Source organism: Pararge aegeria, chromosome 6 (genome assembly GCF_905163445.1).
Source record: "Pararge aegeria chromosome 6, ilParAegt1.1, whole genome shotgun sequence".
Taxonomy (NCBI): domain Eukaryota; kingdom Metazoa; phylum Arthropoda; class Insecta; order Lepidoptera; family Nymphalidae; genus Pararge; species Pararge aegeria.
In genome coordinates, this window is record NC_053185.1 from 10,740,914 (window position 1) to 10,765,079 (window position 24,166).

At 35.1% G+C, this 24,166-nt stretch overlaps 1 protein-coding gene across 1 annotated transcript; it reads left to right on the forward strand.

The window, feature by feature from the left end:
- Window positions 1–47: 47 nt before the first annotated feature.
- Window positions 48–22,915, forward strand: LOC120624788 (zinc carboxypeptidase A 1-like). Its single transcript, XM_039891522.1, has 9 exons — window positions 48–732; window positions 8,576–8,773; window positions 9,258–9,517; window positions 9,790–9,999; window positions 10,425–10,614; window positions 12,177–12,327; window positions 14,219–14,408; window positions 20,945–21,091; window positions 22,210–22,915. Exons 1-9 carry the CDS (start codon window positions 48–50, stop codon window positions 22,426–22,428), a joined length of 2,250 nt encoding a protein of 749 aa, XP_039747456.1. The 3' UTR covers window positions 22,429–22,915.
- The last annotated feature ends 1,251 nt before the right edge of the window (window positions 22,916–24,166 follow it).

Below are 24,166 nucleotides of genomic sequence, written 5' to 3' on the forward strand. Positions count from 1 at the left end.
AAACCGTACAGTGCGCGCGCACCTCGCCATGCGAACACGCTCACCACATGGCGCGTCGCCTGGCGCTGCTTGCGCTATTGGCTTGCGCGGCGGTCGCACTCCGCCCGCCTTCACGCCCTACCGATACCTCCGACTCGGACTCCTCGGACCCCTCGGACCCCTTCGCGTTCTGGGACGAGTACGTCGAGTCCTATGAGAAAACAACTCCGCCGCGATTAGCTACAGTTAAACCTAATACCAAAGTGTTACTCCGGAGTAAAGTTCCCAAATCGAATGTTACAAAGAAAAGTACTAAGAGTGACGAGAAGGTTATTAAAACCACAATCAACATTTCCAGTCATACGAACATTTATGTGACAAAAATACCGCCGATTATTGAATCGTTCACCAGCTCCTTTACAAGGATTCCACAAGGAATGTATGTAAATTATAATGAACAGCCGCCTTGGGTGAATGGTGTGAGTCAAATTTCGAGGTTCAGCACAAAAAAGCCGGCAAAGTCCCGACCGTCGACTACAAGACGTCCGCCCACAACTCCGAGACCTCGAACTACGACCAGGCGGCAACGTACGACCACGACACGGCGTCCTACGCGTACTGTTCGCCAAAAAACAAAAACAACCAAAGTGCCAAAACAAAAAGTGTCGTGCTCACAAAAAAAACCAGGATGGATCTCGAGCTTCTTTCAAGATAACAAAATAAAGAAATCATCTAAAAAGCAGGAGAAATCAGGTTGGTTTGTAGGTAGGTTATTTTAAGAGGAAAAGACGCGATTTTTTTTACAATAATTTATGCGTACAATGTAATAATCTAAAAAAATTTAAGTAATCTCAAAATCAAATAAGCCTTTTTGAAACCCAGACGAAAAGCCAGAAATGTGAATTAAAAAAATTTGATTGCTAGGATCAAATAATTTTAAAGTTATTTCTGGTTTTATTATAGGTACACTAATATTTTCGACGAACTCCCTGGCGCAACAGTGAGCGCTACAAAATTAATTAAGAGGTCCCGGGTTCGATTCCCGGCAGGGGCTTTGGCCGTGGCTAGTTACCACCCTACAGACGAAGACGTGCCGCTAAGCGATTTAGTGGTCCGGTGCAATGTCGCTTGGAAAACAATTAGGGGTATGACTACCATACTGTCTAACAGGATAGCCCGCTACGATCTTAGACTGCATCATCACTTACCAACAGGTGTGATTGCAGTCAAGGGAGTCAGTCTAACTTGTAGTGGAATTATAAAAAAAACTGTTAAAGGACACCTTTTTGACAACCTCGCGCAATGGTGAGCATTGTGGTATTATAATTGGAGGGACCGATCTCGATCATCGGCGGGGAACGCCTCTTCAAAGCTGGGGTATACTTACTGTAGCTCTGCAATATAAATATAATAATACAAGCGGACCCCAGCGCCATCTGTCGGGCTGATTTGTGAATCTAAACCATCCAGGGTGCCACCCAAAGGCATACCAAAAAATTCATTCAAATCCGTCCAGCCGTTTAGGAGGAGTTCAGTGACATACACACGCACACAATTATATATATAATAAAGATTATATCGTCATCATCATCATCATCAACAGTCCACTGCTGGACTAAAGGCTCCTAAGGGCCTCAAAGGTCTAAAGGATTTGCCCATAATCACTACGCTGTATTCTGATCTGCCGTTACCACACGGCACCTCTTTTATCACACTTATTTTAATTTCTAGTATTTGTAAACAAAATATTCGTCTCTATAAACAAATAGTGTATACAAACAATCGACCTACAAGTTATATGTCTTCTTTCTCGAGTTTAAGTTAGTTACATCTGCATATCGTCTGCGAAAGGTACAGAAGTCATTCCTGGGATTTTGTAGGTACCTATACGATTTTATAATATGCTTCCTTCGGTAATTTTCGACCAATGCATAAATTTAAAGAATTTGATAAAAAAAACATATTACAGCGAGGTTACTACAATTGATTAATTTCTCAACGACAAATTTGCGGGAATCGGTCATGAAATTGATTAACCGGAACATTTTATTTTTATAAGGTTCAAAATTGCTAAATATTAACTACTTCTTTTTTAATTTTGTTACTTCACTATTTAGGGAAATGCGTATATCCAGACTACCTATCATCATTCTGTAATGGCTTCCTAAATGTTTGTATCTCTATGATATGTATGTGTATGTATCTCTATGATAGTGTAATTTAAATAGAACTTCAGTCTACAATAAATTATTAAAAAAAAGAATGCAAGAAAAATCGCGACACAAACCTTTATCCTTATGAAAACCTTAACTCTCTACGAAAAAATGTTCAATTCGCATAATTCTAATTTGACTTTTGATAACGGAATTCTTTCGCGACTTTTTATTAGTATATTTGAACAATTGCTTAGTGTAATTGTCAGAATTATATTATGATTTGGATAAATAACTATTGTAAATGAGTATTTGCTGCTCATATAAAAGTTTCATCTCGGTAGAATCTACTTTCCGAACCGGTGGTAGAGTCACTACAAACAGACAGACTTGACGTTTCAAAAGTACTTATAAGCCTACGTGAAATAAATGATTTTGAAATAGAATTTCTGAATTTCATAGGTTATTTGGACACACAGTTTTCATTTTGTGCAAGCCCCATATAACCACTCCGGTTCTCTGTATAAAAAAAAAAATCTCTATTATCACACTTAATATAGTTTAATCTATTTTTTATTTCTTTTTCTATATAAGACTGCCAGCGATGCTCGATCGCACAGATACTAAGCATTTAAATACTCGTAGTTAGTAGGTACTAACTATATAATTACTTTCATAATAAGAGTTCTCTGTATATGTGGCTAGTTATCTTTCCAAGATTCCTTTCGTGTAGATAAATTTCTAATTACAAGGTAACCATCTTATTATTATTTACTTGCGATTTATAATAACTATCGTTAATTACGGTAACGTACTTACTTTCGTGACAGAAAACCATAGAAACCCATTAAGGTTTTCCTAAAAGTCCCGGCTGAAGTCCTAAACACTAAGCTTATTATTTAGTTATCGATATGGTATTTTTTGAGATGACTGCGTTCTAAAATAATCATTTAAATAAGTTTAGTAGGTACATTGCGGATTGCCTTCGAACGTACCTGCTTTTTTCATTTTAAATAGACAATAGACCAACTGGTGAATTGTTTCGTATTTGAACCAAAAGTTCTAACACTAAAAGCTGTTGAAGTTTCAAAAATATGCCTGTAAAATAGGCTTCTTGTAAAAAAAACTTCATTATTCCTAAAAGTCCTGATTTCAGAGCCCGAACAGTCATACTTTTAAAGGTAACAAACTTGAGTTTACAATTTCGTCGCAGAAAATCTCTAGATCTAGATTCGAGAGATTCGTCGAGATTTTCTAAATACCTACGTTTATTTATTCGATCGGGAGAAAGTAGATTTATATGGCATTGAAAGAGCGCCCTGTAGATAGAATATTTGGAAACAGTAATGTCATTAGATGGAGCTCTTTCTATACCATATAAATCTCAGTTATCTTTCACGCGATCGAATAAGTAAATGTAGATAGAAAATCTCACAGTCTTTATGGAGTTCATATATCTTTGCGTTTGGTCCTTCAATCAAAATGACAGATTGACGCTAACGTGACTTTGAAGTTAGTCTATATAAAACTTACACTAAAACTAGATTTCGTTGAAATCGGCATTTTATTCCAAAACTCACGCCATTATTTATTCATCAGTATTTACAATATAACTACGTACTCTTACACACTCAAAAGGTTTATGTTAATTAAATGCATAAAATTAGCATAAAAAAATAACGAAAAGTATTTTAAAGATAGTACTCAACATAATACTTAGCCACTTATTTTAATAAGCCTACAATCTTAGCTCATTAAAATAAATAGATGCAGCTTACCTAAGAAAAAAAACTGTGGTGCAGGTTCAATTTATAGTCGAGATATTAAGTTAAAAAAAACTGTTATCTAGTTATAACTTTGTTTTTTAACTTAATGTTTAATTTCAGATGGCTGAGTAATTTGTTTCTATAATTTTGGACTGTAGAGATTCATTATTGCTTTCCCTAATAATTAAAAAAGTAATCTTATGTTTGAGATCGCTACTTGCTTAGTATAGATAAGTAATTTTTTTTAGATAAGTAATTTTTTTTGTATTCTACTGCTTAATTCAAAGTTTTCGGTATTCCATTTGTAAACTGTATATTCATCATCATATCAACCCATTCCCGGCCACTACAGGGCACGGGACACCTACAATGAAAGGGTAAACTACAGTTGCGGCCATATAATTAAGAACGATTTGAAGTTCAAGATTTTTTTTATCTAGAAATCATGTCATGTGTAGTTATGTGTTCTTTCTAAGAAGTAACTAGTTATGTTAGGAAATGGCCACCTAAATTGAGCAAACGGAATTAGGAATCTAGAATAACTTCGCTATTTTTTTACAAAATTGTATTTAATCTGTATAAGTACCAAATTCAAATAGTAAAGAAAGTGGACAAATAATTAAGAACGATTTATTAAGATACTTGACAGTTGTTTTATAAGAAACAAAGAATAAAAAAAATCACATTAATGTAAAGTGCTTAAAAAAAAGAAGCATATCTTCAGCTATTTTTTGAGTATATTTTTGTAATGAAATTGATTCAAATTTTCTTCCATTAGCTTAACAGGTCCAACAACATTTCCAGCAAATAACCACATTATAACAACTACCCACCCTGCTTTAATGTCACTTTTTTGAACTTCGGGTCGATTGCTCTACTCGGAGAGTGTCGTACATCACGTTTTCCATCAGAACATAACCTGTTAATCTTTGTCTAGTCAGAAAAAAAAAATCCAGTGTCTAACTATCCAGTTTTCATACCTTCTCAAAAGTCAGGCAAAAGTCGGGGTTGCCTATGACATCATTTCAACATAGGTACCTTACCTACCTAGTAACTTTACTACCTTACCTACGTTTCTTTTTTTCTACCTAACTACCTAAGAATAGTGCGTGCTGAAATTGTTGAAAGGACGTTTTCACCAAAATATATTTTTCATTTTAATTAGACCCTTTAAAAGGATTTTGTTGATGTAAACGCACAATATTTCGATCATCTCGACGAGAACACTTTCTCTGTTTAGGTACACGCGCAAGAAGTTTGATACGTGGCAAAAGGCTTCACAGCGTGGAAAACCATCGTTTTGAGAGTTGCAGATGGATTGAGAAGTTTTATTATTACTTCTCGTGTAGATCTATCACAACTTTTATTTTTCCTCATGGTTTCCATATGAAGCAATCACCTATTATGACTTTTACAGCACTAAATTGCGCCAAAATTATACGAATCACAGAGTGTTCTCTATTTAAATTTTCTGTACTACAAAAACCACGAGCGCGTTCTTTATTATGTGACCTTTGCGACACTTAGAGAAATACATAAAGAATAAATGCAATTAGTTATACTCGTTACTTTAAAAAAGTCTTCCTTTTAAATAAGCGTTCTTAATTACCAGCAACCACCACATACATACATTATATTATTATGTATAACTACCGACTCAACGAAAATGATTAAAAACTACTTTATGAATTAATTGTTAGTGAGGGTAGGTATGAGATCCCTTATCGCTCGTGCTGAATATGCTAGTCTAGAATTTTTAAATGTGGCCAATGCCTAACCCGCATACGTACGATAAATAATTGTTACTTTCTTTATAAGACATTTCAATCTTGTTATTTAATTAGTTAGTTCCTGGAGAAGAACTGGTGGCAATGAACAGTCGTCGGTAAAAGTAATTAGTACTTACATACCAATACTTAGATTTTCCCAGAAGATATTTTCTAAAGTGCAATTTATAACAGATAGCTCCAGTCTGAGGTTATAATACCTTCAGCAATGACAGATTTGCCTTACTATCTTTATTTACACGTTATCCATGCTGGTATAAAAAACGCGAAAATGTGTCTTTATTGAGTCTTTGTTCGTGAATTCTATCGTTTGTATGTCTCCTACCATTGATTTAATATGTTACTATAAGCTCAATTTTTACTATATTTTATTAAACCGATGGACCGATCTTCAAATACAAAATTAATATTTATAAAAAATCGCTTGTTTGGTTCGTGCCAAAAAAGGTGGAGCGAATATAAAGCGTACCAAAATACTTAGCGTAAGAAAATACCTTGCATCTTGGGTACGGATACAATACAATATTTTATATATTACAAAAATCCTACAGACCCATTCTTTGCTAAATATTGACAATATTATTTTATTTCGATTTTGGTCATTTAAAACTTGTAATAAACAAGCTGTATTATAATATCACTCTCCTATCCTTATTATTAATAAATGTGTAGTGTAGTAATGGGGGTGTGTGTGTACCTATATATATTTAAAAAAGCAAACGAACATTTCCTGAGAGTGCCTAGGTATATATCTCTTATTTCAAATCGGTAAAGATGTACCTAAGTACTAACCTACTTCTACTTGAATGGATTAACGAATGAATACGCTTTTATTGTAGGTACCATACCACAGTTAATAGAAAATATAAGTAACAGAAAACAAGAATAAATAGAGCAAGTGAGACAAGGGTAGGTATAATCTGACCACTTCATCGCTACATACCGTTAATTTGACAGCCTTGTCAAATTAACCAAATCGGTAAACTGACCAACTTTGCCAACGAGTTCAGTATACCTAGATATCAACTTTGAACTTTTTACATTATTACATTTTAAACTTTGCATTTTCCTGTACTTCTGCACCAAAAGGAAAACCATAAGCTTGTAAGCAATTTGTCTGTTTTGGAGTTCCCCAACCGGCTCTCGTTCAAACGGGGCCAAGTTTATGTTCCACTGACTCATAAAATTTCACCATTTTTCTCACCTAAATCTAAAGAAAGAAGGGTGATTTTTTTTAGGTACGCTGCAGCCTTAAGGAGCTGATATATTTTACTATTATACTTGTGTTATTATATTTACATCCTTTGTAACAATGCATATATGCTCATACAATTTTTCTTAAAATTCCAAAAAAAAATAACCTATCCTACATTTACCCCTCCAACCTGCCTGCGTGTTAAGTCTGAGCGGTTAATCCTTCTCTTCCTGAGAGGATGAATGATAGGAAAGAGAATGATCTCTAAGAATGATCCTTAATTTATTTACTTATCCGTAAAGGAATTCTCTTTGATTTTGTACTTTTTCCTCTACCACACCCCAGCAGGAAAATTATCAACGTTTACGCAAGTTGTCAGTCTTCGTTCTGAAACCGGCTCTCGTTCAAACGAGTGCTGGTTTATATTCCATTGACTTATAAAGTTTCACCTTTTTATAGTATAACCATGTAATTATATTGGCATCATGAATAACGCATGTATATTCTCTTATAAAGAGCGTCTCATTTTCCTAAGATTCAATAGTAAATATGTCATTCCTTCGGCACTTCCCTGTTTGGCCTAGCCATTTGGAAAGTCTTTATCCAGGAGGATAAAAACCATGGAGATGGTCCCATTCAATTTTGGTAAAGATTTAGTTGACGGATCTTGGAGAATTCGAGGGAATTCTTAAAATATTATACAGACACCTTTAGCGATTTGAGTATTTTTAAAGTAACTTGAGCATTTGCTTTCAAAAAGCTTACGGTCAAGTAAAACTGATGATGAAGACACCGGAACTATACAATATTATTACACGGGTTGAACTTCGATTAGGGTATATGACTTCTAAGCAATTTATGCTCGTCACAATAAAAAAGCTGATGGTAAAGTGCTGGAAGAACTCCTAAACCATTAACAGGACGCTAATGACCTCGGGAAAAGCAATGTCTTGTAAAGGGTCATGAGCAGTTGACATTGGGCTATATATAACTTAGAAAATTGCAAAGCTACCCACAAGATTGCAAGATTTATGACAAAAGAAAACCGCTTGCGCGCTCGCGCTCACAAGCGTCCTGAAATAGTGCACTGTTTTATATTCATAGGTGTCGTATTCCTCTTGGGAAAGTTTTTCAAATTACCACGCAAGCAAAGCCGCGGGTAAAAGCTAGTATCTATACATAAAGAGGTATATATCTCGTCCAGTACGGCTAACATGCGCGCTCTATAAAAACACAAGTCTAGTCGCGCATGTTCGGGGTAGAACCTGGTCCTGGTAGAAGTCACTATATTTGCGGGGACTCCTGTGTCTATGTCACACCACCACCAGCACACTAAGCTCGGTCCCGGTTATTATCACCAGCCATGTGATAATAATCATTATAGCCCGCCAAACCACATTGGAGCAGCGTGTTGGGTGTTTACTCGAATGCCTACTCTCTTATGAAGGAGCGGGCTTCTCGTGTTATGATGATGATGATGATATTGACAATAAAAAAAACCATATTAAGGTAGTAGCAGAAGCCTGCAAATGAGTCCTCTTCAATTAATTTATTTTATAATAAATATCTTTACACCGGAATAAAAGTATCCGCTCCTTTGCGGTTGATAGCAACTAAACAGTAGGTAATTATCTCTTGTTTTTAGAATTTATATTATTAATATTAATAATTATTTATTTAACCTTAATATTATAGGTTTCCTCTCCAGAATATATAACTGGTTAGTTGGGTCGAAGAGCTCGTGGTTCAGTAGCGAGTGGTTTGAAGAAGAAAGAGAACAAATACGAACAAAGACTACCACCCCAATTCCTCCGACGACGTCTACGGAGAACTGGTTCCAATCGTTTATTGAATCCGAAGATATTGACGAAACAAACATGGCAAGCGAAACCAGTATGTTATCATCTAATGATTTTTTTTGTTAAATATTTTGTAAATGTTTTCTTAAAAGTTTTTATGCAAAAACTTCTTTAAAATAGTTAAACAGGTACATAGCACGATATTATTTTGGGATTAGTGGATATTTCGGCCTATTAACATGGATCGTGGTCATGACGGTGCTGCAGAGTTGCCAGACGTCAAGCTGGATGTAACGTGCATGATCTAACTAAGTACCCGCAATATACGAAAGCATTGTGAAATACTAAACTAAAAGAACACGAAAGCGGGTAGTTAGATTGTGCCCGTGACATCAAGCTTGACGTCACGCGTAGTCCCGTCGGGACAACGATGCATGTAACTGGTTCTAAATATTGACAAATCTTAAAATTAAATCGTGGTAGGTAACCGTTCAAAAAATGTTGATTAACCTCAAAAATCTTAGTTTAAAAATGTTTTGTAAAAAAAGCTTCTACATACATGGTATCTTCTTTTACAGTAAAAAAGTCTGCAAAGAAATCGCTTAAGAAAAACTACAAAGGATATCAACTCATACGAGCATATCCAGATGTGCTGTGGAAAGTGCATTCTTTATTAGATCTGCAGGAAGATGCAGAAGGCTCTGGTTTAATGTGGTGGACAGCACCATCTCTCAACAGTTCCACGGACCTTCTTGTGCCACCGGATTTATTGGTGGATGTAAAGGATCACTTAAAATCGTACAAAATCGATTTTGATGTTATTATTTGGGATTTGCAGGTATTTAATTTACTATTCATTTAAATATGTAAGTTTTTATATACCTAATCATATTTTGTCGTTTTGACTGACCAAGTTATTCCAAGACCAAACCCACCATCGCCTATAAACAAGGTAACACTTCGCAGGGCATGTAAGGAACACGCTTACTATACTTAAAATCGATGCCGCCCCGTGGCCATCAACAACCAAAGGCGTTGGGGCTAAGCCTCGTATAAGCAGAGCGATACTTCTTCCCCAGACAAAATTGTTTTATAGTGTTCTTTTTTCAGAAAGCAATTGCCTATGAAAATCCTAAATTATCTAAGAAGCAGAGATTAGAACTAGAACAACTGCATGGTCATCCATTGACGTGGAGACGCTATCATCGTTATGCAGACATATTGAGGTATCTAGAATACCTGCAGCATTCGTATGCTGATATTGTTGAACTTGTGCCTCTGGGTCGTACTTCTGAAGGACTTCCTTTAGTGGCAGTTAAGGTAGGTAATAAAGAAGATATTATAACACAATCCAATTTTTGTATTTATAATTTCTGTGTTACCTCTAGTCTGGTCTGGTGGGAGTTACACGGTGGCTAGTTACACCCTACCGAAAAAACCTTGCAGTCTCGCTTTGTAGCGTTCCGGCAAAATACCGCATAGAAACCACTGGGTTATAGTTGTCCTTTTCTTTAAGGAGCTAAAAAACAGGTCTACATCAAAAAATTCATCGTTTTATAGTCTTATAGCACGAGAAACGTAACAGTTGCATGTGTATTTTTTATGGAAAACAAGTTTAGTTTACGATTGGGGCGAATAGGGAGTTTTAATCGGCCTGAAAAATTTAACTTCTATGTTCTATTTATTTATGATTGTTCAATAGTTGCCATTTTTGAATCGATTTTAATATATTTTTTTCTAAATAGGTATCAATTCCATCGAATGAAACTCAATCCAGCAGATCTGTTAGCAAAGGACAAAAGAAAAAATGGAAGCTCAGATCCAACTTAAAGCCAGCTGTTTGGTTGGATGGAGGAGCTCATGCTCAAGAGTGGATAGCTCCAGCAGTCACCACATGGATTTTACATAATTTAGTCGAAGGAGATAAGGGTTTAGGTATGTACTATTTTTACTTTAACATCATTCTTATGATGATATGCTAATTATTAAAGTGTACAAATAAATTATTCTTTGGCTGTCAGATGTAATATGCTCGCACGTCGCTTTGCGAAATGTTTTAGTTAAGGTGACATTGTTTAGAGCATACTGTTTATGTTTCTATACATGTCAACTTTGGATAAAGTCCACCAGACGCGCTGTCAACAATAATGCTTTTCGTATCTTGATGAAGTTGCCAAGCTACTGCAGCGCGTCGGACATGTTCGCTAGGGCCAGAGTACCGGATTTCTTTGCGATCATGAGATCGCGAATCGCATCATTTTGGAGTCGTTTGCGAGCCTCCGATAATGAAATCCTAAGCACGTTGGCAGAGGGTCTGGACTGCTCGATTTTCAAGCACTGGCTTTCGGTGCACCATGAGGCGAATAGAATATGAACTGCAATGATTTTGTAAAGGTTAGGTATAAGATAACCCATAAACTATGACGAACTATGTAATTATTATGACGGACGTGAGTTCGTAATATTTTTATATTGCAATACTGTTACTTATTATTATTATTTCGTTATTTAATTTATCTTTTTATATTCTAATAACTGAAAAAAAAGGTTTATACCTTTCAATAAAGATTATTATTATATATTCACTCAGATTCATATGAAATAGGTGTTACAAGAATATGACGATCTTAACTGCACCACGCAAATTTTACATGCATGCATGCATGTTAAATTAATTGGAAACGATAGTAACATATTGAATCCATGGTAGGAGCTAAAAGGTCTTGGTATATGTTGTAAATATTTATGGAAAATTACGAACGGTGGGCAGCAGCATCCTCCGCACTTCTACCATTTCCTGCGATCACCAACGCTCAGTGTGGTCATTATGGTCTTGCAGTGGCTACTGATTCTCTAGGAGGCTATTGATTCTTATGATGATGATGATGATAGAAATAATTGAGGTAGTGATCCTACCATTGTCTTAAATATAAACATTTATATTAAATCATTTTAATGAAACCAAACCACAAACTGGAGTTTAATGATTATCAAAAGTAATTTCTAAGCGCTTTTTCACTACATAGCTCATTGTCTCCTGTAACACAGTTTTAACTACCGCAGGAGACAGGGCTTCACACTCATGAAATATATACGTTTATTTTGATAAAATAAAGATATTATTATTATTATTATTACATACAACTATCTGTTCATATTTAAAGAACTAACAAATTGGTTCAGGTTGCTCTGATAAAGGGCATATTTTATCTCAGACGAAGGAGCTACTATTACATCTTAATACTTATTAAATTCTTGTTTCATGTAAGTGACGTGTGATTTATGGAAATAAATATCTTTAAGCCTACATTCAGAGAGGTTTTTTAGATTAACCGAAACTGTATTTGCCCTTTTGTTTGATTTGATCGCTTGCTGATCTAAGTACGTTTTTCTCAGTTATTTATTCTTATTCTTATAAATAAATGAGATAAACGTAATTGTTATATTGGGATAAAACAAAAAAATAAGATATAAAGATAAACTTAAACTATTTTTAGGTGCTGACCGCGAAGTTCTTAATGAGGCTGATTTCTACATAATGCCAGTGCTGAATCCAGATGGTTACGAGCATTCGCACACTCATGACAGGCTCTGGAGGAAGACCCGTTCACGTAGCCCCGACCACTCAGATGATTACTACGTCGGCTGGTTAGTATACAGTGGCACTGGTTTTATAACGAATTTAAATATGTCTAATACGTATAGACAATCAATTCTTGTATATATATAATCTAAATGCCGGAAAGGGCTCCAACGATTTTCATAAAATATAGTATGCAGGGGCGGTAAATCGATCTAGCTAGGGCTCATTTTTAAAAAACGATTCAACACATTTTATACCGGCTACAATATAATTAGATTATGAATGTAACTTTCTACAAGATTTTAATAGGTTAGGTGGGAAATCCGGCGGTCCCCAAAACAGAAGACCCCGGTTCGAGTCCGTATGATTATTTTTTCCTTTTTTTGTTCGGTGTTTTTGATGATTTACCAAATAAAGGACCGATCATCAAAGCAGGTATTTGTTATTAGTTGTTCTTGAACTACTATTTGCAACTTTATTTTTGTCTTGGAGAAAATATTAGTATAAATTTGTAATAAAAAAAAACCAAAATCTTAGTAATTTGAGATTTTTTTTTTATTTTTTTGTTCATCCTAATAAAAGACTTACGTTTATCTCATTTATTTACAAGAATATGAATAAATAACTGGGATTAACGTTCTTAAATTTTCGTAATAGGTTATGGAGAAAATTGTACCTACTAAATCGTGTGAAGCGGAAAACCATTTGGTCAGAAATATGGTCAAGAATAGCATTTGTTGTAGCCCAAATGTAAATAATTATAGGTCAAACATAAAAAAAGAATAAAGGCAAACAGTTTTAGCCGGAAGAAGCTTTTGCTTATCATCGTATTTAACTAAGATAGTGCAACAACGCTGGTTTCCTGTGAAAGCAATGATGGTGTTGTTTGAATAGTCCGATTTCACCGTATATTTATATTTTTGTACCTAATAAGATAAACCGAGGTCGCTCTAATTACAAGCCCGCAAACATTTAAGTTAATCGCCGGCTAACGGAGCCTCACTCGCCGTATTTTTCACATACAGAAAATGTGAGTGACGGCAGCAGCACGTCGATCGCGTCAGACCCGTGGTTGAAATATGAATGATCTGTCACTCATTAGGTAGTACAGCAAAACAAAAAACAATCAAACGCAAAAACGGCATTTTGTTTTTAGGTCTGTTACCTCAGAACTCCGTCATTTATAAATGATTTGAATATTAGATTGTTAAACGAAAAGGGAATTGGGATGACCCCATTCTCATCCGAAACAGCTAGCCTCACTAGGCACAAAATTAAAAAAAAAATTGTTTAGGATTTTGAGCGCAGCGAGAGCGTACTGACCTGAACATAGTTTCAGAGTGAGAATGGGTGAATTTTCCCAGTTGAACATACTTTTTTCATATTGATTATCAAAAAATAGAATAAGACAAAAAAGACGATAACGATTACAGAAACTAGTCTGAGTTCGTTGACTATCTCTCAATAATCGGGTAGATTGGTTTCTATGCTCAAAGAGACTTCGAACACTTTGTTTGAAGAGTTTGTTGTGGGCTCTTCTTAGACCACTCGCACTCAGGACACAGGGCGCGTTTGGAGCCCTCCTAGCTTTAGTTTTTATCTAACGAATGCAGTTATCACCAGCACTAACATTAGTGTAACATGTTAAATGTATGAGCGCTTCATAAGTGCCTGTAATAAGGTCTACATGAATAAAACATTTTAAAATTTGAATTTTGAATTTAAGAAAAGTTGGTACCTAATGTTTTATGCTCGGTCCACACTCTCCCGAAGTCATGGCAAACCTTATAAACATCACAATGTTACTAGACCACTCGCTGGTATAAATATGGTCGATAATCGGATTGCCTGAGTGAAGAAGCGTGTGGATGTAGCATAAGAATATATCTGCAAATTCACAATAGCCATTAGCAATACCTGAACGCTAAATAAAATAATAATTCCAATACTCCCAAGGTTTCCCTGGAACTGGGGTCGCACGGAATGTGTGGGAGTGGATACGGACCGCAACTGGGATTACCATTGGAGCGAGAAGGGTTCGTCGTCCGACCCCTGTGCCGACAACTATGCAGGCCCGCATCCCTTCAGCGAGCCAGAGACACGGGCTGTCTCCGAATTCTTGTCAGAACATCGGGGACTAATAAAGGTACTACTCAATACGTGATAGTTTTAAAGCGCAATTCAGGTTTTTTCAGGGATAAAATCTTGGCACTCTCTAGCCTGTAAGCAATTGCTTTTCTTCGCAAAAAAGAGGTTTTTTTTGAAGCAGTAATTAAATCAATCAAATGGTGGAATATTTTTACTTAATATTTTTTCATTTTCAAGACCTTAATTCAGTTATTTTCGGATCACTAAGCACTTTATACTCATAGAAAAATAATGAAACATACATCTACTCGAAACAGTGTTTATAGTATTAAAAATTATGATTCACTAAATTACCTTTTAGAAAATTATAATTAGCGCTTCATTTTAAATAAATCAGGATTTAAGTTGATGAACTAATTAATACTAAACTAAGTATGCTTTACGTGATTAAGCTAGGTCTTATTTATTTATGTTTGAATATTTTAATATAAGAAGGTACACTAAGAAATCGCTGCGAGACCGTCATACAAACCAAAAAAGAGACATACAGGTATGCGGTATAATACTTCCTTTTTGGAATATCCGCTAATTTAAAGCCATGATGACCAGAAAAAAAGACTCGTCTGCTTTTACTTTCTTAAAACTTTCTTTTATTGAAAATTAAAGTTAAAACTCATGTCATTATTCTTTCACACTATCTAGATAGAAATCTCAGTTCAATATAATAAAAAAGGAGCACCTATTAAATAAATAAATAAATATAATACGACAATACACACATTGCCATCTAGCACCAAAGTAAGCGTAGCTAGTGTTATGGGTACTAAGATCACTGATGAATATTTTTTAATGAATAATATATTCATAAATACTTATAATATACATATAAACACCCAGACACTGAAAAACAGTCATGTTCATCAGACAAACATTTTGCTGTTGTGGGAATTGAAACCACGGCCTTGGACTCAGAACGCAGGGTCGCTGCCCACTGCGCCAATCAGCCGTCAGGCCTATTGGAACCTGGAAGAGGTAACTACTGAGCATTTGAGCAATATACTGAAGGATTTCTATTCGATGTTAAACTTTTCTGTGAAACAAAATTTACAATAATAACACTATCTTCTATTCTTTTCATCTTCTACATTTACGTCATTAGACTCCTACGTCTAACTGTTGCCCGCGACTTCGTCCGCGTTTGTTTTTGTTTTAAATGCATTCAGTGGGAACAGTTTGTGAGTTGTGTGGCAGTAGCAGCAGCTCAAAAGTTGATTGCGCTGGGTAAGCAATGTGTAGTTTGTAGGTTTGAAGAAGAATTAAGAGTACCTAGCTACATCGGCTTCAGTTCCTATCACTAACAACGACTACTCTTAGTTGACTGAAATAAAGATATTAAACTACGTATTCACAATTATTGTCAAAATTTTGCTACTTTGGGTTACATTAAAGCAATTTATTCTAAACTTAACTTAACTTCCCTAATTCCTGATAATTTAGCTTTAATTAGGTGAAGAAATGGTTAAAATCGGACCAGTACTTTCGGAGCCTATTCGGTAAGAAAAAACATAAATTTTAGTACATAGAAATTTTAACAATCTTTTAATGTTTCGCGTCATAATAAAACGGTCCATACTTTAGTGCGGTTATCTTTCACATCAGATTTAAAGATGAGTTTTTAATGCGTACCTATATTTTATCGTTTAACTTTCTTGGAACGCTACAGTTATTTAATAACAGTAGGTTTGTGATTAAAGTAAAGATCAAACCAAATTAGTATATCAGTCTTCATTCGAATTTATAATTTCTCTGCTAGGCGATTAAGCAGGTATCTGAGTCTAACTGAACATTGCGTAAGTAATACATACGCAGTTAGCGAAGTATGGATCTTACCCTGATCAAGCCAAGATCCACCAGGCGTAGAAATCTAAAATGTTTTGATATTAGTTGACGCCTTGCGCTTTGACTGCTACGTAAGTTCCTACTCACTTTCCCTCTCACAGAGTAGCATCAGTGCTGTAGAAAGAAATTTTTCCTTAGTGCCTATTTTATGATCTAACAACAAAAGACAAACTTTGTAAAAATCTAATCCATACTAAGTAGTACCTACCTACCGAGTTATCTCATAGCAAGTCTTAAAAGACAATTCATTATTTATGTCTTCTGGTCGTGTTGACGTTGTACACGCGATTACTTGCAGTTGACGTAATTGCCCACTTAATGTGTGCAACGTTTGGTGCAAAAGAGTTCTTACTACTTTGTTCCACTCCGATTTAAGAATGTGAAATATGACTGCTTCTTTCAATATTAAGGCAGCCATTTTTGGCAGCCCGTTTAACTTACAATTTATAAGTACATAAGAACAAATATCTGTGTGAATCGTAGTCTGTGATTTCAATCAAGTGATCTTTGGTCTTTTACATTCACATAAAGAATTATAGTAGATGTAGTGATATCATGTCATGAGAATGATTTTATATATTGATGAGGATTTATTTGTACTTATTTCATTTTATAAATATAATTAATATCATATAATAATAATTATTTCGTTGTTATACTTATATATTTTGTGTAGGACTCATTACACAACTCCTACCTTGTATCTATAGCTATTAGCTAGGTATGTTCTTTTAAGCCTTTAGTTGCCTGGAAGAGAGTGCCTATGTAACGAACGATAAGGCCGTCAAATTGTACCCTCTATCTTACTTGTTCTAAGTATTATTTTCTGTGGTTTAAAATACTAAATTAAAGCGTTAATTAATTAATTATAAGAATATTGTACAACGTAGACAAATTCGCGGGCATCTATTGTAGGTAATTGCAATAAGTTTGATTGCCTTTATGATCGAAAGTTATAGTGCGTAGAGAAAATTACAAGGGTATCTATGAAGAGCACTGGCAAGACAATTTATCACTCGCTCGAAACCGAGGTAGACCGCACATTGCTCGGGAAATTGTGACAGAATACGGTATATGCCCACATCGTTACTCGCAAAGATTTTCTACTAAACTTTCGACAACTACTTTAAAGTAGCTTTAGAATTCATTGATATCGTAAATATTTATTGTTATTGCGAGGGTCTCCTTTTCTTACATGTTTTATGATATAATGGTAGAGATGGTAAGAATGCAGAAAGTACTCATGTCATTTCACCTCAACGAAAACGACAGTTCCACATGTTTAAGGATGTATTTTAGTATAAGCCTAAAAATGCAAGCAAATTAAAAATAACAGTCGGCTAATAGGTAGTAATTTATGCAACTGTTGTATGATAAAACAAGAGTAAAAATATCCAACAAAAATGGAATCTAATCGCAGAATGTTTGAAACCATCTTTTTGTTACGGCGCTTGGCATTCAGACGGACACGCGCGTGAATGACTATGTCTTTTTTTTTAAATTGTTTTATGTGTGAAACCATTTGCGCAAAAAAAAAAAACAAAGGAGTGTTATAATGAAATTCAGTACAAAATTATCATCATATAATAATAATAATAATAATAATCATTTATTCAGGCTTTCAATGATGGATATAATAATTACATGAATGCCCTAACCTCTGCGGAAGGAAAACCTGTGTTACAGAGGCTAGGTCCTTCCTGATGTTACAAAGGGCGCTTGATTATTTGAAACCTATGTTTAACCTATGTATAAAAATTAAACTATAAGTAAAGAATAAATTTTGTAGGTCTGTGTGGGGTATTCTGGGTGAGTGTGTGTGAAAGTGTGTGTGTGAAAGTGTGTGTGTGTAAGTGTGCGTGTGTGTGTGTGTGTGTGTGAGTGTGTGTGTGTTTGTGTGTGTGTGTGTGTGTGTGTTTGTGCGTGACCGTATGTGCGTGAGTGCGTACGTGAATGTGCAAGTGGATGCTTGTGTGCGTGCGTGAACAACATTTAAGACATTCAAAAACAGTGCACTAACATGAAGGAATGTTGTACAAATGTGTGAAATGTAAATTGTGTAAATGTTTACCTCATAATCTTAAGTATATCTTCAGTGTCGTTATAGCTAAGACCTGATAGCCAGCCTTTTACTGATTTTGCAAGGTCATATTTACTGGCATTGATTAGGTTTTTGTTTACCTTTATTAATGTATTGTATACATGTGCCGATCTAAATTCAAATTGTGCTTGTGCAAAGCGAGTGCTACTCCTCGGTACTGGAAATTTGGTAACCCTAGTAATACTAACTTTAGCAACATTACCAGCCGTATGAGGGTGGTGGCGTAGGATTACTCCCAAAAGGTAATGCTGCCGAACATTAAAAAGGTTACTGAGTTCATTATATAATTTTACCGTAGGGTATCTGTACGGTTTGCTAAAGATCGTTTTAAGCAGTATTCTGTGCGCGCGCTCTAGTTGCAGCATGAATGTTTTACCGGCACATCCCCATGCACTGATGCAGTAGGTCATGATAGGAAGACATAGGGATTTGTACACCAACAACGTGGTCTCATTTGGAGCAACATCTGTCAGGATTCTGAATAGGGGAATAAGCCTTTTTATTTTGTTCGTGGTATTTTGAATATGGGTCGACCAGTTAATGTGCTCATCAATTGTAAAACCGAGGTATTTTATAGTTTTTTATATCAGCCGTTTGGATGTTATAATAGTCTCAGTCACATACTATAAATTATATTTTACTTATTAGTGAGCCTAAAGTAAGATTTAAAAATAACTAATTGTAACATAAACAATTTTTTCATCAAATTTAATGAAAATTTTTATATACTTATTATATTTGTTTTTTACTTATTTTAACTTTATACTTTAATTTATTTCAATGACATTTAAGGGTTATGAAAAGATTGTTAACATAGGCATGCTACATAAAATGGAGTACCTATACAAGTTCGTCCGCTCAAATAGTTTACAATACACTCACACAATACTTATGAAGATAAATAAATTTGTGCATTATTATCTATCATCTCATTTATTTTAAGTCGACGTAATTAAATAAAACGACGGAAAATCAAAGGTACTAAGCATTAGGCGTCTGAATTATCTGAATAAACGCACTAAAGTAGATGCACTGCGTAAATACAGTATGTGCCGAGGCCCGAGTCTTCGAAGTAGCCGACGCCCCCCTTTCGCCATGAGCCGGCGGCCACTTTCTAATCTATTTTAGGTAGGCATTTAGGTATATAATGTAATCATGCAATAGTATACAATAATTGACAACATATTGTATGTATTAGATTAAAATCATGTAGTTATAAATAAAACATGTCTATATCTATGATCAAGCTGCGTAATGGGCGAGTGATAGTTGTAAAAAACCATCTAAGGTTTATGACTGTATGAAACTTTCCACTTACTTTTACTTACTTTTTTTTGTCGTTAAGTCATGAGGCAAAGAATTACCTGTGACATTTATTTTATACAAGACAATAATGGTAGGTATGTAATTTGGTGGGAACTTTGTCTAGTAGCTGTAAATTATTTTTTGCCCTAGATTTATATATAAAGAACCTTAACTGAATATATTTTGTTCCTTAAAAGAGAGAGAAACCTTTGACTAACTTTGTCAACTTGGAGACATCGCTTGGCAAGGTAAATAAAACAAATGTCCTTTCCTTCTTACCATAATTAAATTATAGCCAACAGATTAGGCCGCTACCATATTAGACTGCATCATCGCTTATCACTAATAGTGTTAGCATACGAGCCGTGAGATAATTATATGATATATCTACCCGTTACTCGTATTTTTTCTATAGCGATAGGTGAGATAATAGGTAGACAATTTTCTCGCTGTACGCATTCTAGCCCTATAAAGTAAAGGTCTGTCTTATATTGGGATAAAAGGTTCTTCGCCTCGTGTGTATGTTTATTTATTTGTTACCTGTTTGGCTTAGCCGATAAACCTGGAGATGGACAGAGAATAATATTTATCCCGAAATTAAAATGGGAAGTGGAAATGGAAATCGTTTACCAGCGGCTTGCTGGTAAAAGATTCCCACAGGGTTTAGAAAAATAGTATTCGTTACTCTTTTTTTTTTATAGAATAGTTGAGCCCTCCTTAGGATGGCCATAGAATACATTGCTTCATCATCATATAAACCCATTAGCGGCCCGCTATAGGGCAGGGCACCTAAATCCTTCTCACAATGCCACCACGCCGCACTGGCCCAGATTGGTGGACACCAAACGCTTTTGAGAACATTCAGGCATGCAGGTTTCCTCAGGATGTTTGTGTTTTTCTTCGTCTTGTGTGCTTCTTGTATTGTTTCAATGTATGTGCAATAAAGTTTTCCAAATGAATCAATAAAATGTTGTCCTTTACTGATGAAGCAAGTAATATTTTAATAACAAACGATACAATAATTTCGTTTCGGTTCGTTTTTTATTCTTCTTATGTTAAGTACATACTTGAAACAGGCGGTGATAGTCTAGTGGTTACAGTTTCGACCTCCTTTTCAGGGGGACCGATTTGGTTTCCCGGCTCGAACTTTAACGAGTTATGGGCGTTTTTAATTTAAGCAATTAAAAATTGTTTCTGCAAATCGAGTTAGTGCAATACTTTTCTTTACTTACCTTTCCAAATGACCTTGTATATTTATATGGATAGTGGATACTTTTATTTTGTTACAGGTTTATATATCCATGCATGCGTACTCACAAGCGTGGCTCTTGCCGAGTACTCATTCGCACGCGTCCTTTGCGGATGACGGTGTGTTGATGGAGATGGGCAAACTAGCCACGGCCGCTCTCGCAGACATGTACGGAACAAAGTACCAGGTAATGATCAAAATACAAATTGTACAAACTATAAGTATGACGTTAGTATTTGAAGGAAAAGTTATTTTTAATAACTAAACGCCAAGATTATTCAATTCAATTATTATAATAATTATCTCGACCAAAGCGTCGCGGGAACTAGGCGTACAGAACACGAGATAGTCTATTTTAATAGCATTTACGAGAACATAAAAAGGTAGTAGGTAACGGTAACACAAATCTGATAGCCAAGAATAGAAAAGAGTGAATACGTTTTACACGTAGGTATAGTACTTACATCGTGAGAATAGAACGTTTTGGTTCTATCAGAGTTTTACGTTGACCCCTATTAATACCTTTGTCTATGGATCCTTTGCCTTGCAATTATGGAGGGTAGAGGTAAGGAGAGTCATCTGTGTATATGAAAAAGTGTCGTCAAAATGTATTAAATTAGGATGGCGCCACATTTGCATCAGGGTAACTCTTAAAAGAAGCGCCAAATATAAATATTGTTAGAGTAGGCTTGAAAAATAAACAAGGAAGTATGGAAATACAAGGATAAGGTTATATTTACCACAATATTTTGTACAACGTAAGTTGTTGAAATTCTCAATAATTAACTACTTTAGTCGATAATGACATTAAATTTTTTAACTCGGCATACTTCAATTCATCTACGATTGCTACATTCATACCATACCCTGTGCATCCACCAGCGCCATTGTGGAGGATTTTTGAACTGTTATTTAGCGCAACAACTGGACACTTTATCAACTTTTCTCCCATATAAGATGACTCTCCTTACCTCTACTCTCCATACTTGCAATACAAAGGTGGTCCGACTGTGGTGGACAAAAATTATATCCCCCGATTATATCCCCTGACAAGGGATATAATTAACGTGTCCACCTGCAAAAGCACGGGAATATGGAAAATTCTCCTAGAATTTTACTCCCGTGTATTATTACACATATATTATTAGGATATTATTTTCACTTGTGTGTCAGTGCTCTGAGACTTGATAAAGCTGTGGGAGAAGATAATTTTTTATCCTTTCTCCGGGGATATTATTGTCTCCTGCCCATGCTAGCTGTGCTGAGGTTTTATTTATTTACACAGCACGTATTTTGTTTTTATAGGTAGGAACGGCTGCAGAAATAAGACAACCAGCTTCAGGAATGTCTCATGATTGGGCGAAAGCGCGCGCTGGAATCAAGTTCTCCTATCACGTTGATCTGCGGGACTCGTTTGGCCCCTATGGCTACCTACTGCCAGGATCGCAAATAGTATCCACGGCTCGTGAAACCTGGCAAGCAGTTAGAGCTATTGTAGATAATTTATCACCTGGATTTAAATAAAGTTTTGTTTTAAATTATAAGTAAAACACCTTGGTTGTATTTTAGTGAGTTAGCACCTAGAAATTGAATAGGTTTAATATATCAATTAATAGTTGTTTAAAAGTAGGCATATGAATGTAAATATTTTAGTTTAGATGTTCCTAATAGAATTTAGTAGAAATTCTGTAATTTTTTTTTCATAAGAACGCGCCTGCTTCGCTGCGGTTCTTTCTGATAATAAATCCCATTCCAATGGGAACGTAGGGATAAAAAGTAGGTATATCATAACAATACTCTTGTAATGTAAACATGTAACATCGCTGTTTAAAAAATTCAAATCAATCCAATGTCAACTTCTCGAGTTTTGCGATACCTACCTACCTACTGTTCGCAAAAGTTGTTAAGCTAAATTTTTATTTGCTCAGATAATTGCATTTATTTGATTATTGTTAATTGAGTAGTAAGTCTAATGATAAGTTGATGTTTAATTAAATACTGTAAAACTGAATCGTGTTTTGAATTGAAAGTAAAACCAATATTAACTATAAAATGGGTCTAATACCCGTTTTTACAAAAAACCTAGACATCGCCTGATTTGAGTGCCTAATGATTCAGGCGATGTCTATGGAAAAAAAACGTTCCACCAACTCGTAGGTGAAACTGTTGGTGAAAGGTAGATGTATGCCTAGGAGTCTGCTTAGATAAGGCGTTACTTATTTAGGCATTACCTTGTTCGTCGTTAGTGACAACGGTATAAGACATGCTACTTGATATATCAATAAAGTTGGTTTTAAACTTTTGGAATTCATGAAAGTATTTTTGATGTGAAACATTTAATGCGGCAGTTCAGATTAGCAATGGCGTGGCATAATGTGCGTTATTTCGAGCATTTCTTTAAAGCATTTAAAACGATTTAACTTTATAATAGTTAGTAAAGCTGCAACCTATTTAAACCCATTTAACAGGGTGTGCGTAATTGATGCAACTGTTTAAGCTTTAATCGCTTATTATTTAAAATCTTCAATCAAGGAGTAAACATTGACAATCACAAATTAACGTTCCGGAGACATGCTACATTGTTACTATTAATAATATAAAGATACACTAGCATTAATACCATAAATTCCACACATTACTTAGTTGGGTAAGCAACGTTGAATCAAGCCAATAAATAGAAGAAGAAGAAAAAAACTTTATTGCACGTAAGTATAACATACAGGAAAAGAAACAGTAAGGAGTATACAGTACACAATCTAGACATGCAAAGGCGGCCTTATTGCTGCAAGCAATCTCTTACAGGCAACCTTTGTAGATAGGACTTACAGCAAGAGAACGGGATAGTGCCAAGAGTGTTGATAGATATACATAAATACTAAAATGTAAAGATACAAATACATATATAATTTAAATAAATATACGTAATATACAAAATATATCTAATATATATAAATATATAACAAACATAATATAAATACGAGATTTTAACATACAATTTAAAAGAAAGAACTATAAAGAATCTGCTTCAAATTTCATCACTCAAAGAGAGTTAGTAGTCCTTCAGACGACTCTTAAATATCGGAAGGAAACTACTTCCACGGATTTCAGCAGGCAGATTGTTCCAGAGTATAATTGCCTTAAAGGTGAAAGAATTACTGAAGAACTTCATTTTACAAAATGGGTGTACCAGACGGTTACCAAGGCGGGATCGAAGGTTGGAATGAGAAGAAGAAATAAAGCGAAAACGATCCCTTAAATAAGA

What these genes read in the sequence shown, in the direction of transcription:
- LOC120624788 (XM_039891522.1), top strand. Translation starts at nt 48, where the DNA reads ATGGCGCGTCGCCTGGCGCTGCTTGCGCTATTGGCTTGCGCGGCGGTC. An exon ending in TAAAAAGCAGGAGAAATCAG is followed by an intron (nt 733 to 8,575) that starts GTTGGTTTGTAG and finishes TTAATATTATAG; the next exon opens with GTTTCCTCTCCAGAATATAT. An exon ending in TGTACGGAACAAAGTACCAG is followed by an intron (nt 21,092 to 22,209) that starts GTAATGATCAAA and finishes TTGTTTTTATAG; the next exon opens with GTAGGAACGGCTGCAGAAAT.